This window comes from Pseudocercospora fijiensis (genome assembly GCF_000340215.1).
Source record: "Pseudocercospora fijiensis CIRAD86 unplaced genomic scaffold MYCFIscaffold_1, whole genome shotgun sequence".
Classification (NCBI taxonomy): domain Eukaryota; kingdom Fungi; phylum Ascomycota; class Dothideomycetes; order Mycosphaerellales; family Mycosphaerellaceae; genus Pseudocercospora; species Pseudocercospora fijiensis.
In genome coordinates this window covers 8,589,018-8,611,091 of record NW_006921532.1, presented here as the reverse complement: position 1 = coordinate 8,611,091, position 22,074 = coordinate 8,589,018, and the positions used below count along the sequence as shown (strand labels likewise).

Below are 22,074 nucleotides of genomic sequence, written 5' to 3'. Positions count from 1 at the left end.
CATTGCCATCTCGCTGTGAACGCACGACTTTGGTGGCGGGAAACAGCTGAAATGTACTGTATATCAAGCGTCAGTTACGATTCGTCGACCAGAGTCATACCGTGTATACCAGTCGTTATCTTTGCTGAGCTGTCATTGCTCCTTTGTGCTCTCGAAGGAGTTGCACTTATCCCATCGCCGTTCGTGGCCTGAATTGCGCAATTGTGTCTCGTCGCCTGAATTGAGAAGGTGGAGCTCCAGTACCAGTCGCACAAGCACACGAGATCTCTTGTTAGGTAGTGAAGAGCGTCTTGCGAGGATTGAGCTTACGGATGCCAACTGTTGCCATGACCAGTAATACAAGTCGGAGAACCGAGTACGTACAATCGACAGGACCCGGTATCTTCATACGTTTTTGATATTTTTGCAATCTATCATGTATCGTCCCATCGTCACTCATAATAAATAAAGTGTGCTCCAGATCTGATCATTTGCATCTTATCATGCAGTCTGCGCATAATCAGAAGTCAAGCGTGACGAATTTAGGACCCAGATCGCACATTTGAAGCACCGATATTCTCTCGATCGTGTCAAGACGGCCGCACACTCTTCTCGTGCAGTGCCCAGAGTCTTTGGCATGGTACCTCCAATGTGGCTGGCAAAGTAGCAGCAGGGAAGGAGAGCACGCCGCCAAGCCGGCAGGTCGCTGGAGACCGCCTGATCGGAGTCCGCCCTCGGGAAGATTGCAGTGGCATTCTGTTGAGACGCAAAGATCCCAGAGACGTTTCACTTCTTGATGATCGTAATGATGTCCTCGTCAGCAAGTTCGTGAGATAGACCTACGCGTTGCGGTTGGTGCTTGACGCTGCGGCCGTACACGATCGCGATCTTGAACTGGTCCACAATAGTCTTGTGGATAGCGTTACAAAATGCTTCGACTGTGCAATTTGTGCTCCGCAAGACTACTGGCGCCGTGTAGTCCGGTAACTTGCCTTTAGGCTTAGTGTAGACTCGCCGTAGATTGAGTTTCTCCCACATCTGCTCCAGCAGTTCATCAACGTTCCAGCCGTGTTCCGCAGAGATTGGGCAAGCATTGGGAATACGATACAGGAGGTCCAGTTCTTCGATACTGATCGCGTCGATCTTGTTGAGTGCATAGATGACTGGGATGTAAGCACGTCCCTTGGCCTCGATAACATCAATGAGGTCGTCCACTGTGGCATCACAACGGATGGCCACATCGCAGTTTGCCATTCGATATTCGTTCATAACAGCCTTGATCTCGTCGTTGTCGATATGTGTCAGAGGTCCTGTTGATGTAATCGATATGCCACCCTTGTCCTTCTTCGTGATTTTGATGTTCGGAGGCTGCTTGTTGATCCTGATTCCGAAGCCCTCGAGTTCGTTCTCGATAACGCGCTTGTCTGTGAGCGGCTTGTTCACGTCAAGCACGATGAAGATGAGATGGCATGTCTTGGCCACAGCGATGACCTGTCTTCCTCTACCCTTTCCATCCTTGGCACCTTGAATGATACCTGGCAGATCTAGCATCTGGATCTTCGCACCATTGTAGACCACTTGCCCGGGAACCGTTGTCAAAGTCGTGAATTCGTACGCAGCAGCTTCCGAGTGCTGTCCAGTAAGTCTACTCATCAAGGTTGATTTGCCGACGGAGGGAAATCCTATGAAGCCTACAGAGGCTACACCTGTGCGGGCAACATCGAATCCAGCACCGCCACTGCCACCACCTCCTCCCGATGGTTCTAACAGCTCTTTCTTCAGCTTAGCAAGCTTAGCCTTAAGCTGTCCCAAGTGAAACGATGTGGCCTTGTTCTTCTGGGTTTTCGCCATCTCTTCTTCGATGCTGTCAAGCTGTCAGTGTCTCCTCACTTCGCCGCGAACACAACTCCGCATACGCTTTGATCTTGTCCACTGTAGTCGCCATGATGTATGATAGGCGGACGCGAGCCCGTGATCGACTTGTATGTACGTGCGCCTTCGTTGGCTGTTGTGTGCGCGATCTATAGAGGGGTGCTACAGTGGTGGATTCGAAGATTTGCAGAGGTTCAAGTCACGTGCAATCGGCTCGTCGGATGCACTCGCGCAGCAATCTTTGGCTCTCGCTGTCGCTATCAGTACCTAATTAATAGTATGCGCAAGCAGACAAGGTTTGGCAAGCAGGCCGGACTATCGCTACATGATCTATCCTGTATACGCAATCACGACCGTGCAGAAGCGGTTGGGTATGCGTGTGACAGCAGCTCTCCATGGCAGCAGCCAACCAAGCTACGGTGAGACGGTGATCGGTTACAAGCGGGAGAGTATCGGTGGTCATGACTGCAAGCGCAAACGAGTGTATGTATGTGTCGAGCTTGACGCTTGACGCGCAGCTCAGCTCAGCTGTTTTAGACTGGTGTTTGCCAGGAATTGTCTCGTATCTACCCTCTGCCTTTCAACATCTCACCACCCGCAAACATCCTTACCTTGATGCCCTTTTAGTCCAGTCACTGCGACCACTGGGAACCTTTCTGTCTCCCGATCATCTCCATCATCGTTGTCCTTCCATTACATCGCCGACCGCCTGTCTACATCTTGCTTGGGGACAACATGGCAGCAAAGACACAGCGATATTCCAGCGATGCGGGGTCCGACGCGCCGGCATCGCTGCATGATTCTGCTCGTGGCTCACCAGAGCCCCATACCACTACTCTTGACAGCTTCCATAGCCTCGTGCAGGATATCAACGCAGTCTTGGGTCCATGCAACGGTATCGATAGCGCAGATGTCGATGTCGAGGAACTCAAGAGTCTTATGGCGGGCTATGACTCCGTGGAAGCGGAATGGACCAGATACGCCTTCGGGGACAGCAGTCGGGCGTACACTCGAAATCTGGTCGACGATTGCAACGGGAAGAGCAACTTGGTAAGTGGACAAGACGTGAAGTGCCCGCATATACAAGAGCTGCCGCCTTTGGCCAGAGTAACCACTTTCGTCGATCTCATCAATCACGCAATTGCACGTGATTCGGAGGCCGCCAAGACAAGGCAAGGCAACAAGGCATTTCTGATGAAGGGCTCCCGTGCTCCTTGCTCCGTGCTCCGCGTTTTCTCGCTCTCGACACACAACAAGCCTATCCTCGTTGTCGTGGAATTGGGAAGCCACGCGACAGTGGCAAAATTACCTAGTACAGCCTGGCCAGCCCGAAACTCCTTCGCTGACCTATGAATTGCAGTTGATTCTGGTGTGGTCCGCCGGATCGCACTCCCCCATCCACGACCATGCCAATGCCCACTGTGTCATGAAGATATTGCAGGGCCGCCTCACCGAGACTATCTATGGATGGCCCTGCGAGGGCGTCGATGGACCAGGAGACTGTGCAACGACATCGGATCCATCTCATCCGAGCACCGAGCATACCTGCTCGAGCGTCAAGATGGGTCCTCAAGAACTGAGAGTCAGGAAAGAAACGACGTATGCAACGAATCAAGTGACATACATGTCGGATCGACTTGGACTGCATCGTGTTGCGAACCCTGACAAGGAGAACATTGCGGTCAGCTTACACTTGTACACGGTAAGTGGTTCCATGGAAATTGGCGCGCGCGTTCGTGAGATCGTCACGTATGTACAGCGTCTTACCACATCGGAGTGAAAGTGACTAGGGTCGGACCGCTGAATAACAAGTTTCTGTTCGCTATAATCCATGAGGAGCAAGGGTTTGGGGAATACCCACTTTCACTCCGATGTGATCAGACGCTGTAGTATCCAGAGCTGCATGCGCACTTGCATTAAGATAGTTCATCAGCCTTAACGGATGTCTGCACAACCCGGATCTTTGACGCCCCCTCTATGGGCATATAGGAGTTCGACGCTGACTGTCTTGCAGCCACCAAATGCAGCAAAGCATGGTTGTCACATCTTCGATCCCAAGACTGGCAAGAAGCGCCAAGTATCGCAATGTCACTTCTTTTCTGAGTTCGGAAAGCTTTGTCAGTGAAGTCAAATGGACACCTCGGTGCCCTATAAGCATGACTTGGACCTTCCCTTCGTTACGTTTGGGCCTTGGTTGTGGGGTTCTTCACAGGTTGAGGTGTTTCATATTGTTTAGGGAATGTTGTCAGGTTTTTGTATCACAGACTGTCATGATGGCAATGTCAAAATTTTCGTGTCGAGATCGAGGGTTCGGCGTCCATCATTTTGTCACTTTTGAGTCAATCGCCGACATTCTTGCTCTCAACTGCACAACCCATAAGGTCAAGCTCAGAGTTTGAAACATTATGACAACCAGCACGCGCGAGCGTTACTTCGCTGTGTCGGTCATCAGAGTGCTCATGTCGTCGGTGGCCCGTCCGGATAGAAACGCCAAAACCGTATGGCGACCTGGATCATCCACTGCCCACGCAGCGTGTACATAGTACATGTATTGCTCCAAGCGTTTGGTGCAGAGCACACGGCTGACGTGGTTCCTGACTGCCGATAGCTGCCGAAAATTACCCTTCCATCATGCCGCATTAATACCTATTCACCAAACACCGCGCATTACGCAACATGCACTTGCAGTTCTGTATTGCAGGACCCTGAGCCTGGATAATAAACGTTGCGCGACCGACAGGATCTCAGTAAGCTGGGGCTGTTTCGCGCAAAGTGGCAGAACGTGCATGCAGAATGAGCCTGCGGGCCCGGCTGCTTCGACTTGACAAGTAACGTCGTGTCACATGGCCAATCTCTTCCTCATTATTATTTTCGTTCGGGTCGAATATTCTGGACCTGCTTTTCACAACCCGCTAGCAAGTGCTGCGTGACTCGTGGCAGAAAGGAAAGCGAAAATCCGCTGTTCGAGGGTCTTCTCATGCGGACCTGGTTCGGAGGTGTTCTGCACGAACAGGGTTGATGCAAGCTTCTGAGGCAGGTACAGGATTTTAACTTGCAACACCGTGACGATGCCCTCTGTGGTTTTTGTTGCACCACGATCTTTGATGAGCATTGTAGTTTTATTACCGTCATATTCCTCGTCCAAGTACAACAACCTACATACCTGTTCGACACAACGAGTCAACCAGAAAAATTGAGACCCATGCAGTGCGACGACAATGGCAAGATTGGTGTTTGGGATCTTGCGGCAGTGTAACACTTCGATTGCATGCGTTTGCTTCAGAAATAGAGCCTGGAGGAGGGCAAAGTGTAACTTATGCTTCTTCTTTGCATCGTCATGATGGAAGCAATTGGAGCCTGTGCGTGGCGGAACACGGTCTCCGTAGGTCATGGCGTGTTAAACCTTGAGTGTATCTGAAATGCAACAACAACATTAGCCATGGAGTCCAAAGGTTCGAGTTGGTGAAGACATGGAAATGCAACGCTCGATCGAAAGTTGGGCGCAATGTCTCCAGTGCTGTCCTGATGACATCAATGTTCGCACCTCGATCGTTCATCATCGCAAACGTTCGATGGAGTCCTGGTCGAGTGTCTGGCGGTGTAGCACAGGATCCATGATGGATGCTGCTTGAAGAGTACTAACCAATTGCACTGTGCGACGAGTCGCGGGGTTGTGCTTTGTTTCAACGAATGACGGGAAACATTTGAAGTCTTCTGCGGAAATGGACTAGGCCCCAAGTTCCGGCGAGGATACGGGTAATGTAGGCTTCGCATGTCCTTGAATGGATGATGTATGGAATTCCACAAAAGGATCCAAAGCCTGTCATGGCCAGTCTTCCTATTGCTCAACCGTGCGTGGACGAATGCGGCAAGTCATTGATTGATGAGGCTGGCGGTCGCTCGGAGAATAATGGATCCCACTCGGCCCATTCCAAGCAAAGTCATGGGAAGCTTGCACCCTTGCAACTTGCACCCTTGCAAGCGTGGTCTTCACTGTCGAATGGCAATGTGGAGCGGGCTCATGAGGCCTGCGAATCGCGCCTTGCCGTATGATTGGCAAGGAGCATGGTAAATCTCCCCAGATCCCAACAGCTTACACGAAGAAGCAGAGCAGAGCAGAGTAGTAGTGTATGTAGTGGATTTACTCGAGTATCAACTTTTTAAGGTTGGCCGAAGAAGGAAATCGAGAGACTAGGCCAGTAGGCCAACGAGAGGTGTTAAGATAGCTGTCGATGTCGACCATGCACACATCGCTCACCTGCTCTCAAGTGCGGGTCTAGATTTGACGGGCCAGGCTGATTCCGTGGGCGGCGTTCAGAGACACTTGGCTTTCTCACGAACCGAGACAAAGTTGCGTGGCATCCATCACTTTTCTCGGACATTTCATCACTTCTCGTCAATTGCACGCGATGGATTCCAGCAGGTCCGACGTCCGGGAACACAAGTCGAAGTCCAAATAACGTTTTCCTTGTGGTTTCAGTCTATTCGAAACCGACAGGTACCAAGGCAGCGCCGCCGGCCATGCAGGGAGTGTACTGTACATGTACAGCGCGACGTCCTGGTTCTGCCGGAAGAGGGCGAAAAGTAGTGCGCAGGGCCAGGGCAGACATGCAGCAGCAGGGAAGCGTTGAGGGTCGTGGTAGATTGTGGAGGCGAGCGGGAGTGAAGGGCGGAGTGCGGCGTCGGGATTGGATGCTCCAGTGCAGAATGCGCGCAAAACGACCAATCAGTACACATGGAGCCTCTCCTCTTTTTCGAGCTCGCAATCTTACTCGCACGCAGCGCGGCTTTTGCTTTGCTCGTGGGCGCTAAGCTTCAGATGTCTGGCAGACGGCGACGATGCGAAGGGAAAAGGGCGCGAGGCGTGTCTCGGACAGGGACGATCAATTTCCAAGGTTTGGAAGATCGAGGTAGGGCCATTTGTCAAATCAGGGCCAGAAAGGGCAGGGTGCGTGTGCGTGTGCGGGTGCGGGTGCGGGTGCGGGTGCGGGTGCGGGTGCGAATGGACAGCGCAAATACAGGACAGCAGATGCGCTATTGACGGCCAGCTGCTATTCTATTCGCGGTGTTGCTCGCTCGGACATGGTGATGCTGCTATTTGCATCGTGGATTATATATAATTATGACGGGGCAGGAACAGCAGCGCGCAGTGCAGTGCAGTGCCGTGCCGTGACGATGTCGCCGATGGGCGAGCAATAGAGAGGCAGAAGATGCTTCCCGAGGCTGCCATTGGGAGTATAGTGCAGGGGCGAGGCCAATGGAAGGGATCTGGGATCTGCTAGTGGAAGCGTTGTGCAGCGGCTCCCTCGCCAGCACCTCTGATTTGCCCCCGGCAGCCTTGTCTTACGCTCCACAAGGCCATCCGTCTGCGACCGCCATCCGCCATCTGTGCGCGCAGCAGGCCGACGTGCGGCAGGCGGGCTTTTGTGCGAGCCGGCCACGAGACTCGTTGCTGCGGTGCTGTGTGCTGTGTGCTGTGCTGTTTCGCGCGTTGTATCGCATCATCGCTGGGCGGGCGATGCAGCGCCGCATCCTAATCGCCGCCAGAGCAGGCACACCGTCACCGTCACCGTCACCGTCACGGCCCTGGCCCTGGCACTGGCACTGGACGGGCACTACTGACTGCTGGCACTACTGATGATTGCTACTGCCACTACTGATGATTGCTCCTGCCACGCCGCGCGCAAGCACGCACGCAGCACGCGTGAGTTCGGTCCCGCGATGGCGCTCCCGCCTGGAACGATCCTCTGCCTCGACTGTCCCACGCCTTCCCTCCCGCAACCCGCAGCCCGCAGCGCTCCTCGGCGGAGCGCTATGGGCGCTGGCGATCGGGCGACGCAGGGATGCGCATCAGGCAGTGCCACCCATGTCCTGTCCTGCCAACTTGTACACTTCGTCCCGAACCGCCATCCGTGCTAACGTGAACCTAGACATCCATTCTCCACGCCGCCGCTGCTCGACTTGAGATCTCCCTCGTCTCGTCTCGTCTCGTCTCGTCTCGTCTCCTGTAACTCGCGGCTGCCTGCCAGTTGCATATATCGGACCATGCTTGCCGCCTAGCACCAGCACCAGCACCCGCAGCACCAGCAGCACTATGCCCCTTGATGCCCTACTGCGCTCTTGCTCTGGCTCGCATGCTGGTCCGCCTGAACAATCCGAGACAACTGACTGCACGCCCCGTTCTGCCGCCGTAAGCTTAAGCCACAGGCGTGTAAACGCTGCGGCACTTGCGCGCGAACACTACTGCCACTCTGCCACCCTACCGCCTCGCACTGTCTCGTCGACCTTGGGAGAGAGTGCCAACCCATCCGGCTGCCTTGCCTGAGGCGGCGCTGCATGCTCGTCGATGCTATGGCCGATGACGACCGCAACACTGCATATCGCTCGTCGCCCTCGACTCACTGGAACCACTTCCCGCATCACCCTCACTCGCATCACGGCACGCCGGCCCAGGAATACACCGGATTCAACTTCACCTCACCCCAGCTGCCTATGGAGCCCAGCGCGTTCAGTAGCAGCATCCATTCACGACCGATGCATCACCAACTCCAGCCCTTGATAATGCCGCAATGGCCATCGCTGCTCAACAGCCAGCCACATTCGACCTACCAACCCATGTATCCTCAACCAGTTCAACCCATCCAGCCAATGTCCATTGGACCTCTCGTGACGCCCGTGTCGGCCGCGCCCTCGAGATCAACATCGACCCCGCGCAAGACTCTCACAGACCTGGATCGCAAACGAATGTGCCAATATGCAGAGGAGCATCCCAACAGCAAGCAGACCGAGATTGGAGGTATGTGGTGACAGCCTTTGGACCGGAGTATTAACTGACGCGTGTGTAGCCATCTTCGGTGTAGAACGAAGGTAGCGAGATCGTTTTTGTTTGAAGCAGACCGTTGTTGACAATCACTCCAGCACTGTATCGAAGGTCCTTCGGCAGAAGGAGAAGTACCTCTTCCAAGACGACGGCAGTCGATCGCCTGTCAAGCGCGCGAAGGGTCGCTCTCCTGATATCGAGCGCGCGCTTGCAGTATGGGCCAAGAATCAGGTATGGTGGAGTCCGCGGCGACATTCATCATTGCCGTTCTGACTGACCGTGTCGAATAGGAGAAGAAGGGGAATCCGCTCACTGATCATCTCATTCGACAGCAGGCGCGAGCTTTCGCGGCAACCACGACCATGGCTGAAAACCACGTGGCTCTGAGCTCGAGCTGGATCGAGAAGTTCAAGCTCAAGAACAACCTGATGGGTGCTCGATCACGAAAAGCGTCACTCGCTCCGGACGATCTGGATGGTTCAGCAGCACAATCATCCTCTTCCCACACTCCTGGCGACACTTCGCCCATTTCCCCGGGCGCACTGGGATCTCCATCTCCCATCGAATTGCATAGTGTGCAGAGCCAAGAAAGCTTGAAGAACGAGAGTCCCGACAGCTATCTGGAATTTGGCAGTACACATGGACCATTTCATTCGCAGAGCACGAATTCGCTGAACAGCGCCTTCACCGACACGGCGCCATCGTCTTTCTCCCCTGGACCCCTGAGTCCGACATCACCATTCTTCACAACGCCTGAATCGGGTACCGCTCCTTCTCCATTCATACCCCAAAACTCGCGGCCGATTCTCCCAAGCACATCGAGCACCAACTCGCAGCGGCCACGCAGCCAGACGTTTCCGTTTCTGGATCAATACATGACAGGTTCTGGCGAGTCTGTGACGCCCAAATACGCGAACAGCGCAGCATTGGACTCACCGATGGGAGAACCTTCGGACCCGCTTGTCAATCTTGATGAGGCTATACAGCCACCAGAAGAACGGCCGAGCACGGTCACACCTTCAGAGACGATGCGGCCACCTCCTCTGCCGGCACATATCTTGCAATCAGATATCCTAAAGCGAGATTCTACGCCGGCCACACCAACATACTCGTTCCAGCAGGCAACGACTCCAGAAGAAGCACGACAAGCACTCCAAATAGTGCTTTCCTTCTTCGAACAACAACCCAACGGCTCATTAGATCCGGCGTCTTGGATGGCCATGGGCAAACTTATGGAAAAATTGAAGCTGCAGTCCCGAGGGAGCAGCTGACGACACGAGAGATACCCCTATCATTTTCGCTTCTTTTGATTCGGCATGTCATTTTTTTGTATAGTCGGAATTTGAGCAAGTCGCTTTTTTTTCGGCCATGTGCATACATGTACTTGCATTGCGCGCGTCATAACTGCTTTTGGAGGATACGCAACCGAGTTTTTGAGATTGTGAACTCAGGGCAGGACCGTGTGGGAACAGGACGTCAAAGGGAGATGTTTTTTTTTTCAAGACGGCTAGTCCGCTCACGCGGCATCACATGGGGAAAGAAGTTTTTTCGGATCATTGTTGTACTCAAATCCTGCTACAGTACCTGGAAGGCGGCTGCAATTGTTATGAACCACCAATGCGGCAGCGAAGCTGAACAAAAACCCACTGATCATTATTCATCGACGAGAAGCTCTTTCTTTTTGTCTATGATTCAAGCTATCCTAATCGATCTACAGCGTCCCCACCTTCGACAGGTTTCAGTTCGGGAAAGAGGCGGACCACGAGGAGCTCGATGACGGAGACGATCAAGTGCTTGTTGATGTACGCATCAGCGAGCAGATCTAGCTCGGTCGCAACATCGTCTCTCATCAGATCTCGGTCTTTGGTCGCAAAGAAGGATGCGCGAACGACTTCGGGTGTCGTGTCGACGATAGTCTCGGCGCATTCGCGTCGAATGTCGGCGATCTCGTCGCTTGTCGGTGGTCTGCGTGCTGGGGCCAGGGCGTTATCGGGAAAGACGGCGACTCGGGCGGCCCGCAAGACGGACGGCAGCCAGCTCGCACGGAGCAGTCTTCGTTGGATCGTGAACGACATGAGCCTGCAGATGAAATGCTGTCAGAACACTGCAATGCGCAAGCTCGTGGCTTTCTGTGTTAGGCAGGACAGCCAAATTGCATGCATATGCACAGCTTCGAGCCGGCAGGGAGTTTGGAAAGGAATTGCGTCGGACCAGGGTCGGCTCGCAATGCTGGCCTGGTCCCGGCATCGCGTCCTCTGGATCAGCGAATGAAATGGTGAAAGAGCTGTGTCGTGATGTGAGTGGTGGACACTTCACCGCCCGCCACATGTCTATTCGTAAGCTCCATCGCGAGATCCTGACCAGGCCAAGGCCTGCGTCATTGAAATTGTATTATTGGCGTTGAGGTTTGGGCCACAAGCGCAGCAGTCCACACTCCACACTCCACAGGCCGGAGTGCAAGCAGGGCCCGCTTGAGGGCCGAACCCTTTGCTGGCTGCATCCGGATGCCGAGAGCTTGACAGGTGAACATCAAAGGGGCGCCAACACCTGTCATGCTGCCCCGCTTGTTGGCTGAACATATGCGAACGTGCCCAATATACTGCCATACTGCGTAATGACATCGGAGACATGATCCAGTTGTAGTAGCAGCGGCGAAGTGGTTGGTGACATGGCTCTCCAACATCCAAATGCGCATTCGGCATTTTGCGGGCTGTAAGCGTCCCAAGCGACATGCACAAGAGGACGGGATCCAGAGACGGCCCTCTGGTCGCTAGCGGACCGAAGCATGACATTGGCAGACGCAGGAATCAGATGACCGTAAATTGATGCAGGCTGCCGATGTGGCTTACTCTGGCGTGTCCACATCGGCGAATGGGGCGCAAGAATCCAGAGGGATGCAATTCTTAGAATCGGACATTGTCCTGCCCAACAACGGAACGATGGTGTTCATGGCCTCGGTTGCATCGAAGATGAATGTGGAGAAATGAAGGAGCTGTTCACTCACCTGTCCAATCTGCTGTTGGTGCAGCACAGCTGCCCTCGTCCCCACAAGGCCATCCACTGCAGCAGTGACAGCATACCTGTCAGCCAAGGCATGCGCCGGTCGAGAGACAGTAGCTGTGACATGCATCCCCAGACACTCATGCCAATGATAGGTTGCTGGTGCAGAAGCCCATGGCCAGCCGGCGAATCGAAGGCGGAGCTGCGAGACATTCTGCGTGCTCTTTCCAATGACTGCTTTGTGGGGCGGCTTCTTCGTGGCGGTATGGAAGATGCTTGCATCAAGGCGTTCAGGAAGGAACGAAGTAACATCCAGCCTGTTATCATGGATTGCATTATGAGCCAAAACGTCCGAGAAACTGCATCCAAGCGCCCACGCGAATGCAGACGGTCACTAGCGCGTGCGCGACTGGCAGACCGTACACCCAATGCTTGATTCGGTGAGCCGGAGGCATCTCGCGATATGTTCATGCTCTCGCTAGTGGAGAAAGGTCGTACAACCTTGGTGATTCCTTCCCAGAGCAACCATGGCTCACAAGCCTTACCACAAAGGCCATGATGGAAGATAAGCTCGGAGAAGAGTTCTGACACCAGAACTTCCAAACAAGGGTTCTGCAAGTCTTCCGGGGGAAGCAGTAGAGGCAGAATTCGATTGACCAGAAGCAGACACCAAGCGACCTCGTTTTCTTGCTGTAATGATGATGTGGACGCATTCGATGGCACGGGCTCCAACGCCATGTGAGGGCGGAGTGCGTGATATCTCAGCCGTCTTTGTTCGATAGTAAGCCCCATTACTCGAGATGTTTGGGACATCCTCACCGCTAAGAGTCGTCAGCGTGCTGTATGCAGGCAGTCTGCCATGGCAATCTTACTTACCATTGACATGTTCGGTTAGCAAATCAGGCAATTCATCCAGAACCAGGCTTTCCAGATCCACATTTCGGAGGCGCCCTTCAAGACCCCGCGTGCAATGTGCAATGATCTGGACAATTTCGCCTACGAATTGATGATCTGGGGTGATGCGTTGATACCATGATTGGACCGCAAAGCTGAGTATCACAGCAATGAATGCATAGAGTTCAACATCCACAGCATTGGAACTCGTTAGTGGTGGCAGAAGCTCCTCGAGGTCCTTGGAGGCTAAGTCCGTATCCGAGCCTTGAGTGGACGTTGCCTCCCGTGGCCCCTGACAGAGCACACGCTTGATGTATGCAATGGTGGCTGCGTCGTCTCGAGCTGCGTCTGGATGTTGTCGCGGCAGCACCGTGTCCTTGGTGTCTGATGGTTTGTTGGAGCTAGACGCGCGATATTGCTTTGTCGGCCGTGGAGCTCCCTGGGCCATGATTCGAGGAGCATACAGTATGTAGAGTCTAGGCGCGAGCGCTATACTATAGGTGCAGCATGTTGTCGGACGCGAGTTAATGTGAAGGATGTGGAAGTTCGTCGTCACGAAAGAAGAAGTGCTCGTGAAGTGCCCGAATTGAAGGTTCTCAAGTCTCGGAAGCTCGGAAGCTCGGCACCTGCGCCGAGGTCGCGAGAGTCTGTGCTTGCAGTCGCAGCACGCAACTTCGCACATCAACCGCAACGTCACACGAGAAGTTGGTCGTTCTTGAGCCGATAGCGTCACAATGGCGGCCACCACTCTAGATGAGGTGGACGGTGAGCTTTGTGGACAGACATTCATGCATGCCCTCGCTGACAACCAGCAGCACAGCTGAAGGAGATCATCAGTAACCTGTTCCACTTGATTGCACAGGCTTACGACTATCAAGGCCAAGGCACGCAGCAGGCAATGCACACCGAGATGTAATTATTCCGCATCAAACACACTACGAGAGCTCATCCTGAAATTCTACAGACGCACGCTTTTGCAGAATCTTCAGTCCATCAGCCAAAGCGCACGGCGCTTGCCAACACACATTCCAATCGAGATTATCGAGTACGTGGAGAAGTCGCGTAATCCGGACATCTACACGCGCGAGTTTGTCGAGCTGGTCATGAAGTACAATCAGCAGCAGAAAGGTCGAAGCCAAGCATTTGCCCAGTTTCGTGACATTCTGGCTGAGAGAATGTTGAGCGGCATCACCGATCCCGAGTTTCAAGATGAAGTGAGAACAGTCGCTCGCGCGTCAGGAAGCCAGATCTAGCCATCGTGGTCCTCATCATGATACTTGGAATCACACATTATCTGCATCGGCACACCCTCGAAACTCAAATGCGACACATAGAGCGCGGGTGTCAACCAGTGAGCATCGAGCATTATAGCAATGATTGGAGCGCTATATTTCTTCACGCGACAACTCACTAGGAACCCTTGGAACGGAGTTTTGAAGATTGCCAAGACCTCAGACACTCCAGCATTGCCCACAATTGGAACGGAGAAATCGACCGAGAGGCTCTGAGAACCTGTCATTGACGCACGACTACCGGCGGCTACTACAAAATCTACCGACAAGGTCAGCCCGGTACGCAAATCAGCAGATCAGTAGATCAGTGAATCCAGCCGCAAGCCTCAAACCGGACCAGACATCGCAAGCATCCCGCGCACACGCTACCCTACCCAGCAGCCTCGGTGCGGGATACCGTGGGTGTACGCCTTTGCGTGAAAGTGGTGCGCAAGGCTAGCCGTCTCGTCTACCACATCGAAATACAGAGTCATTACGTAGAGCATTTACGCACAGGTCTTCTTGCAGACAACGACTTGGGAACGAATCCGACCAGAGCTGCAGCGGCAGAAGCTGTTAGTGCCGGTTTGCGGCAGAAAATCAACTGGCCATCCATGCAATCTACAACTTCACCGCTTTACTAGACATCCATGCTCTTAAAAATGCTTCGTGTATCGCTCTGGACTGTTGATCGTAGGATCATTATGCTACAATAATAGCCGAAGGACTGCACACGGAATCGCAGCCGCGCAAGCCACCGCCAGTACTCTTCTGAACGAGCTTGCAGAATGGCGTCTAGCAATCCATGCCTGTTGCTTGACTTTCGATGGCCTCGACGCAGAGCGCCGCCGTAAACACCAAAGCACTCTACCGCATGAAGTATATGTGTCAGCGCGCCCGAACACGACCGAGCTGCGTCAATTCTCAGAAGTATACACCATAATCATCCGCTCAGACGTGGCATTAATGTACTCGTTGCCATAGCAGCTATGCTCCACTGTACCCTATCTTGTCTCTGTCATTATCAACCACCCGTGCGTACTCGAGCAAGAGCCTGAAGAACCAGACCTCAAAATCCTCATTCCGTAGCGCCTTGCGTGCCCAATCTCGGCCTGCTTCGGCGACAGTGATGGCCATCTTCTTTCCCTCTTCTTCCGCATCAAGATACCGAACGACTTCTAACGCCTCATCTGCTTTCAAGCTCAACGGGATGTAATGTAGCCAAGGCTTGATCCAGTCTTCGTGCCATTCGCGGAAGACTGCCATCTTGAGTGGCAGGGATCTGCTTTCTAAGAATGCATAAAATCTTCCTGAGAATGCGTTTCCATCCATGTCGAGGAGATACTTCCACTTCCATGCGTCTTGTTGATCAACGCCGGGCTCCACTCCGAAGAATTCTCGCTGAGCGTCACAATCGCCAGGATCGCACTGTCCGATATGCGAGAAGTGGACGTCCATGAGGTCCTTGAAGTCCGATCTCGGCATTTCCTTCGTGATCCACTCTGTATGGCCTCGGTCCTTATCCGTGGCTGCTGAATTGGAGTTCTGAAGTATCTTGGCGGTATCAAGAGCGTTCACTTTGGCGACAAATTTCTGTCGATGTTGTCTTCTCCAGCCGCCATTTCGACTGAATCCTCCGGTTGTGCTTCCACGCCACCAGAATTTGCTGATCTTCTTGTCCCATGCCATGTCGGAGATTTCTTTGTAGTCCACTTTGCCGAACCAGTACCACGGACTGGGAAACAAGATGTCATTGAATGAGGACATCTTGCTTTGGCTGAATACTGGATAGAGTTCGTGTACGACGTTAAAGGCGTTCGGTCGGTCAAAGAAGCCGTGACTTTCGCCGTAAGAAGGCGAGTTACAAACGTCGGAGAATGCTGTTTGGTTGTAGACAAACCCTAGATCACCAAGGGCATAGGCTGTCATGTTGTCTTTCGCGAGTTGAAGTTCCAGTGCTCTCGCTGGGCTTTCAGCTGGACAGGACAATCGGGATGGAATCCAGGTGGGTTGATGCGCGAAGACATTGAAGTGCGTGGTCTTGACTTCTGGCACGCGCTTCTTGTAGCTCATATCCTTTGGACGCTTTGAGAACGAGTTTCTCGGCGTCTGCTGAGCATTGGCGGCAGGCATGTTCTTGTCGAGCGCGAGTCGTATCAGCCGCGAGAGTTCATCGTGCGGGACCACCACTCGTGGCTCATCGTGAATGTTGAAAGGCAGGTCCAGATCCGGCAAATATTCCACAAAAGATTCCATCATGCCCACAGCCGCTTGCTGAAGCCACTCTGGACCTCCTTCGATATGGACTGCTTTTCCATCTCGAACGAGAATGCCCATGAGCATGTTGTCGCTAAATCCAAGCGCTTCTCTCGAGCGCTGGCGGACGGTAGCGGGAGAAAGTCCCCAAAAGGGGAGAAGTGAACGATAGATGGTATCGTAATCATCAATCAACTGTACTTCTCGCTTTTTCGCGAAAGCATACCACTTGTCGAAGCCAGGTGGCGGTGGAATCTTGTAGCGCCGCTTATATTCCGCAACAGCAGCTTCGAGGGTCTGAGACTGGGACTGCACCTTCGCAGTCCACGAAGCCTGTGCATCGCTGATCAATCTCTTGACCGGATGCGTCTTCGTGTCGGTATATGCGAGCGGCTTCAAAGGTTCTGTGGGTGCGGCAATGAACGGCTCGCCTGGAGTATCCAAAGGTGCGTCAAACGCTGCTGATCGAAGTGGTGAGTGCAAATAGTAAATGACGAGCACTGCCAAGGATATGCATGCTGTGGTCGACAAGATTCTGCTATATCGCATACGCATCCTGGAGCCACGCGAAAAGAGATCCTGCTCGTCAAGCAACGAGAAAATGGAGAAGGTGCACAAAACGGCAAACCAAAGCCGTGAGAAGGAAAACGCCAACAGAAGCTCTGAAGCGACTGCCGCCGAGATGGGTATTCCACTTGCAAAGAATGCGCCCTGCCGTTGGATCTGCTGAGCGTCAGCCAAGCCCGTGATCACGTATAGTGTAGACATTGGAAAGCAGCGACGAGTGCCATTGCCACGCAACACGTTCGGTCCTGCTTCAATATCCAAAGTGTGCAACAGTACGCGAACGGCAATGCGGCTGATTGAACGAAAGATGTAGCTTACCATCAGAACAAGTGCGCCATACATAACAATATGCATAAGGACTGTCGCAATTGCGTACAGAACCGAAACTATGCTTTGCCCGAAAATCCAGTGGCTGCCCATCGCTTGTCCTAGCAAGCCATAATAGGCCAGTCCGCCAAACTTCAGGCTCTCAAGGCTGAGAGCAGCCAGACCCGTGGTCAGAGCACCTGCAGCCGAGACATTCCTCAATGTCGACGTCCAGCGCTCCTCATCGGAGACACTAGATCCTGATGGCTGGGTCAAGAGACCGCTCGCGGAGTATATGACACTACCACCACGCTGACCAGGCAATCGCGAGACTCCATGAGCTCGCGCAATCAAGTGATATGCTAGCACTTCAAGCACCGCATACGAGAAGCCTAAAGCAATGGCCGTCACAGAACCTGTGTGTGAGTAGACAGCTGCCAGCCCCGAGGTCGTGAAGACGAACAACGTGAGCCTCGAAGGGCACGGCACCGTCACAGCACCGGGTTTCGTAGGGGTTGCAGGAGTCGGGCTCGACGGCTCGTTTGAGGTCGAATCTAGTACACCACTTTGTACCAGAGTGTATATCAGTGCGGGCAGCAAAGCCTGTCATGTCATCTCAGTCAGAGCTCATCTTTCAGTCTGTCGGAGAAATCAACCTTGGCCCACCAAATGCCTGTTCCATCAACGGCACGCTCGCAAATTTGTGCCAGGGCCAGCAATGCGCCTGCAGCCCATGACAACCTCTGTGCGGGCTCCGCCTCCAGCAGCGACCCTAAGCCACCTCTTGTGCGCAGCGTCGTGGATGTGCATATCGATAGCCAGGCGACTGCGCTGGTCGACAGGGAATGCTTGGTCGATGTGCCAACGTACGCGAGCAGCGATGCCACGAACAAGACCAGTGGGAGGACTAGAGAGGCGCTGGAAGCGGAGGCGGCATCGTGCTGGTAGCGCGACAGCAACGATGGCATTGGCGGTGTCGAGAAGATCAGGATGGGTGTAGTCGCTTCATGGGGAGAGTAATCGCCTCAAAGTCGCCAACTTTCCCAGCTGGGCTCTGTGGAGGAAGGAGCAAGCAGGGCAGGAGGCCACGCGAGCCGGGTTGGCCCGCGAAGCATGATCTCCACTGGGCCGACGACGCGACAGCATTGTGCACTCACGAATATACATATACATATGCTCCGTACAGAATCGAATCTGATCAACGTCAGCCCGGAAATCCGTTCTTATGCATGGGCCGTGTTACGGACCTGCCAAGAGCGCCGACCTCTTAACATCTGACCATCTCGGGTCGTGCAAAGTTCCGCTTGTAATGCCACCAGCCGTCGAGATCTCAGTGATTATGCACTGACGGAGCCATGTAGCTGTCATGCTCCGCCATCCACCCACTGGCTGCTGCGCCATTGGAACAAGATTGAATTCAGACTGAACACGAAGCAGCGCCAACCCAGGCGCAACCACGATATGTTCCTCATAGAACAGAAAGAATGTTCGCCACTCCACTATATAAGTGCCAAGCGATGGGTATATGTTGCAGACAGTCATGAGAATAACGTCAATGAACGCCAGCAACACCTCGCTAAGCCCCAAAATCTGGTCCTTCCACTCGTGTTCCTCGTTTGATAGGCCATATGCTTCTGCAATTCCACCAAATTCGACACCATGACGCCTTCGCTATATGTGCCCAAAAATGCAAGCGACGCTCCTCAGATCGCCTTTCAAGCGTCGTAGTCTTTTATAAGAGTATCGCCAACTCCAGAATGCCACCAATCTCATCGTAAATCCAGCTATGCTTTCATCAAGTCTGCATTCCGCCGTTCCAGAAATCATCCATGAAATCCGCGAGAGGCAAGTCCCACACTTCATCTGCCTTCCTCTTCTTTGGACTTCCACCTGCTTTACCGCCGCCCTCGACGCCACCCATAGTCAGGTCTTCTCCATCATTCATCATGTTAACGATGCGGTCGTACATGGGAATCATGCTCTGAGCAACAACGCCAGCTTCACCAGTGCCCCAAATATCGGCGGCTTCGTTCTCTATCATGATCTTGATTTTCATATTGTCGCTTTGCGATACATCGCTTCCACGACTGCTCTGTGAGCCCTCGCTGGGCGTCAACTCCGGAGAAGTGTCGACATCAGATTTTGGTTCTTGCATCAATGAGAACATCAAGTCATGCGGGTCCATCCCAGGATTGGTGGGCACCAATCCTCCGTGACCAAGATCCGATTGTAGGCCTTGTTCCGCGTGCTGCATTGACCCATCGCAAGGAAGTCCCATGGCGTTGAGTCCGAGATCGATTGGGCCCCAGTTAATAAAATCGTCGGACAATTCAGCGCCAGCCACCACGGGCTCGACAGGCAGCGGGATTTCTAGCTTCTCTGCCATGGCCTCAAACATGGTCTGTTCCTTGGTGCCAACGTTTGTCTTCTTCGCTGCAGAGTCCATTTCAGCCTGCTTCTTGGCGATCTTTTCTTTGACGCTGCCTGATATTATGCCCTTCGCGATTTGGTCCATCTCTTGCTTGGTCAGATCTTGTTTGTTGAGATCCTTGGCCGTGGCGCGTGGCTTCTGCGATGCCGGCGCAGGCTTGGTGAAGCCTGCAGAGGCCTTGGGCAGTGGCTTGCCTTCAGTATCGACACCAAGTGACGCCGCGGCATTGGAGACGAGAAAGTCAAGAGGATCCTCGATAGGCTGATGCTGAGCTTGCACATGCTGTGCGAGCTGCTCCTCTGTGTCAAACCCCTGAAGAGAGGCTTCACATGTGGCATCTTTGCATCTAAACTTTTTCGCCTGTGATTCCCTTTCAGCATCGAGTCTGGCCTGCTGTTGTGTCTTCTTGACTTGCTCGGGGCTCTGAATCTTCCCGTTTGCAAGAGCAGGACTTGCGCCCGTGGCAGCCGGAGTGCCAGTCTGTCCAGCAGGCGTCGATGCTTGACTGTCTGATTGGCCGGTCTTGCGCTTCTTCTGTGGTGGGAATTTGAGTTTGTCAGGCGTGAGCTGGGTCTGGCCATACTTGGGCACACCTTGGGGACTGGGGTGTGCCCAGTCGAAAGTCTTGTTCTCCGTGGGCGCCGGGGGTGCTTTGACGGAGGCTTTGCGGTTGTGCGTCTGCTGTGATGTAGACGGGGCCATCGGCGGCGCAGGAGGCTGTTGCTGCTTCATTGCGTTTGGCACCATTCCTCCTGCTTGCTTTGCAGAGGCCTGCTTGGCCTTCAACTCAAACATGTAGGCACTCACTACCTTCTCCAACTCCCTCAACTGCTCGATCGAGACAGAGTAGTAGTCTTTCATGGTGCCATGCTCATCCAACGCGTTCTGGTGAACGATGACCTTAGCTCGCATCACCTCCTTCAGGCGCTGCTCGAGACCAGTTGACATCGCAAAGAGATAGGTCTTATTCATAGCCTCGAGCGGCTTCCACAGCTTCGCAAGCGACTGCCGAGCCATTTCCATATTGGCAGGGTCGTACGAGACTGCAGGGCCTTTCGGGTTCGCACGTTGCACTTCTCCCAATAGGGCGTTGACCCGCTCAGCCAATTCCTGGTTCTTTTGTTGCTGAGACGAGCCCTGCCCATTTGGCGCGGCCTGAGCGGAAGGAGTGCCAAGCTGTCCTTGAGCCTTGCGAAGCGACTCGGCCTGCAGACGGTCGCGATAGACCTTTTTGACGTGTTCAGGCATGTTTGCGAGCTGCTGCGGCGTAAGATTGGGCATTTGTGGCATCTGCGGTGGCTGTTTCGAGGCCGGCGTCTCGGATGGAGGACCACCCATGCTTGAAATTTCGACCACATCATCACTGTTCTGCTGTGAGACTTTCTGCGAGCCTGCCTGCGCCGGCTGGGACGTCGACTGTTGGGGCGTGCGGTGAGGAGCCTGAGCACCGTTTGCCTGGTTCTGCTGGTTTGGTCTTTGCGCTTGCGGGGCCTGAATATTAGTCTGCTGAGTGTTCTGAGCATTCGGTTGATTCTGCTGTTGGCGCAAGTGGTGTGCTCGCAGCTGTTCGACTTTACGCTTATGGATTGCGCGTCGAATATCGTCGTCGGACATTTGAGCCGCCTGGGGTATTCTCTGGCGGAACATCTGAATCTCTTCGGGGGTGGGAAGCAAATGGGGCTGCATCATAGCATTGCCAGCTTGCGCAGGCGGCACCATTGGAGCAGGCGGCACCATCGGTGCGGGAGGCGCCTGCTGGTTCGGTATCGACATTTGGGACTGTCCAGCATTGTTCTGTTGTTGCTGAGGTTGAGGCTGCTGTTGCTGCTGCTGTGGATTCTGTTGCATGTTACGGTTCTGGAGCACTCGCTGAATGTCACTAGAGATCAATTCGTCGTTGTCTTGCATCCATTTTCGCTGCATGACTGTAATTTTGTGGGCCGTTCCTTGCGGCAACGAGGCGGCGTTCTGAGTAACGTACTGCTTCAACTGAATCCAGGTGTTGATAGTGGGTGCAAGGCTTAATCCTAGCGCGGCCTGATACTGTTTCGGGAACGGCTTCGAATCGACGAGTTGGCATTTCATCTTGAAGAGCTGATTCTGCTGCGCCTGTCTTACGACTGTCTGAGGGTCCAATGGCATCGCTCCATTTGGTTGATTAGGGGTGCCTTGCTGAGCGTTGAAGTTCGGCATGCCGTTGCCCATCGGTGGTACAGCCTGGTTCTGCATGCCCACGTTTGGCACACCTTGCGGGCCGGCTTGACCAAATTGACCTGCTTGGCTGTTTGGAAATGGTTGCCCTGGTGGTCGGTTCGCGTTCGGGTTCTTGAATCGGTTCAGCACCGCTACCATTTGATCTTGTGGCATAGATTGCAACTTCTCTCGGAACGGAGGAGGGACCTTCTGAAGCAGCTGTTGCAATTGTTGCGGAGTCAATTGTGTCGAACCTGACCCAAGCTGTTGCTGTTGCTGCTGATTGTTCTGGTTCAGCATGTTCTGATGATGGGCCATAAGCTGCTGATTCGCATTATTCATTGGAGTCTGTGGTGTCGGTTGCGGCCGGTTGGGTTGAGGCGTGCCAGGCGTAGTTTGGCCCGGAGGGATCATCGGCCTATTAAGCATCGACATCGCCGGGCTATTGGCCTGGCCCGCTGGGCCACCGTTGAAGGCATTTGGAG

The 22,074-nt window shown here is 53.8% G+C and overlaps 9 protein-coding genes across 9 annotated transcripts; 3 read left to right on the top strand and 6 right to left on the bottom strand.

Annotated features, from left to right (window-relative positions):
- Positions 1–77: 77 nt before the first annotated feature.
- On the bottom strand, positions 78–1,976 carry MYCFIDRAFT_48748 (uncharacterized protein). Its single transcript, XM_007921860.1, has 2 exons — positions 1,896–1,976; positions 78–1,843 (listed from the first exon to the last, which is right to left on the bottom strand). The coding sequence occupies exons 1-2, from the start codon at positions 1,922–1,924 to the stop codon at positions 766–768; spliced, it is 1,107 nt and encodes a 368-aa protein (XP_007920051.1). The 5' UTR covers positions 1,925–1,976; the 3' UTR covers positions 78–765.
- A 342-nt stretch (positions 1,977–2,318) lies between these two features.
- MYCFIDRAFT_149657 (uncharacterized protein) lies at positions 2,319–3,976 on the top strand (the record flags this gene model as incomplete). Its single annotated transcript, XM_007923663.1, has 4 exons — positions 2,319–2,901; positions 3,212–3,334; positions 3,392–3,553; positions 3,866–3,976. Exons 1-4 carry the CDS (start codon positions 2,587–2,589, stop codon positions 3,974–3,976), a joined length of 711 nt encoding a protein of 236 aa, XP_007921854.1. The 5' UTR covers positions 2,319–2,586.
- Positions 3,977–4,279: 303 nt separating this feature from the next.
- MYCFIDRAFT_170595 (uncharacterized protein) lies at positions 4,280–8,159 on the bottom strand (the record flags this gene model as incomplete). Its single annotated transcript, XM_007923662.1, has 29 exons — positions 4,280–4,405; positions 4,432–4,474; positions 4,506–4,532; positions 4,556–4,665; positions 4,695–4,740; positions 4,783–4,810; positions 4,837–4,879; positions 4,913–5,229; positions 5,255–5,368; positions 5,396–5,489; positions 5,547–5,689; positions 5,713–5,810; positions 5,846–5,995; positions 6,044–6,077; positions 6,110–6,224; positions 6,258–6,318; positions 6,348–6,546; positions 6,572–6,600; positions 6,630–6,902; positions 6,934–6,945; positions 6,979–7,169; positions 7,199–7,384; positions 7,410–7,466; positions 7,506–7,766; positions 7,797–7,907; positions 7,936–8,019; positions 8,057–8,069; positions 8,102–8,110; positions 8,137–8,159. The coding sequence occupies 29 exons, from the start codon at positions 8,157–8,159 to the stop codon at positions 4,280–4,282; spliced, it is 2,997 nt and encodes a 998-aa protein (XP_007921853.1).
- Positions 8,160–8,283: 124 nt separating this feature from the next.
- MYCFIDRAFT_97410 (uncharacterized protein) lies at positions 8,284–9,942 on the top strand (the record flags this gene model as incomplete). Its single annotated transcript, XM_007923661.2, has 4 exons — positions 8,284–8,647; positions 8,697–8,718; positions 8,770–8,902; positions 8,962–9,942. Coding segments are annotated over 4 exons (1,500 nt in total), but the record flags the coding sequence as incomplete, so codon positions are not given.
- A 426-nt stretch (positions 9,943–10,368) lies between these two features.
- MYCFIDRAFT_27626 (uncharacterized protein) lies at positions 10,369–10,752 on the bottom strand (the record flags this gene model as incomplete). The annotated part of the gene is made up of 1 exon (XM_007921637.1): positions 10,369–10,752. A coding segment is annotated over one exon (384 nt), but the record flags the coding sequence as incomplete, so codon positions are not given.
- A 919-nt stretch (positions 10,753–11,671) lies between these two features.
- On the bottom strand, positions 11,672–13,013 carry MYCFIDRAFT_28619 (uncharacterized protein; the record flags this gene model as incomplete). Its single annotated transcript, XM_007921686.1, has 2 exons — positions 11,672–12,492; positions 12,548–13,013. The coding sequence occupies 2 exons, from the start codon at positions 13,011–13,013 to the stop codon at positions 11,672–11,674; spliced, it is 1,287 nt and encodes a 428-aa protein (XP_007919877.1).
- A 250-nt stretch (positions 13,014–13,263) lies between these two features.
- On the top strand, positions 13,264–13,941 carry MYCFIDRAFT_48747 (uncharacterized protein). Its single transcript, XM_007921859.1, has 3 exons — positions 13,264–13,330; positions 13,381–13,477; positions 13,530–13,941. Exons 1-3 carry the CDS (start codon positions 13,300–13,302, stop codon positions 13,816–13,818), a joined length of 417 nt encoding a protein of 138 aa, XP_007920050.1. The 5' UTR covers positions 13,264–13,299; the 3' UTR covers positions 13,819–13,941.
- Positions 13,942–14,109: 168 nt separating this feature from the next.
- On the bottom strand, positions 14,110–15,941 carry MYCFIDRAFT_209976 (glycosyltransferase family 90 protein). The gene has a single exon (XM_007923660.1). The coding sequence runs from the start codon at positions 15,907–15,909 to the stop codon at positions 14,824–14,826; it is 1,086 nt and encodes a 361-aa protein (XP_007921851.1). The 5' UTR covers positions 15,910–15,941; the 3' UTR covers positions 14,110–14,823.
- A 2,490-nt stretch (positions 15,942–18,431) lies between these two features.
- MYCFIDRAFT_209975 (uncharacterized protein) lies at positions 18,432–19,191 on the bottom strand. The gene has a single exon (XM_007923659.1). The coding sequence runs from the start codon at positions 19,148–19,150 to the stop codon at positions 18,761–18,763; it is 390 nt and encodes a 129-aa protein (XP_007921850.1). The 5' UTR covers positions 19,151–19,191; the 3' UTR covers positions 18,432–18,760.
- Positions 19,192–22,074: the final 2,883 nt, after the last annotated feature.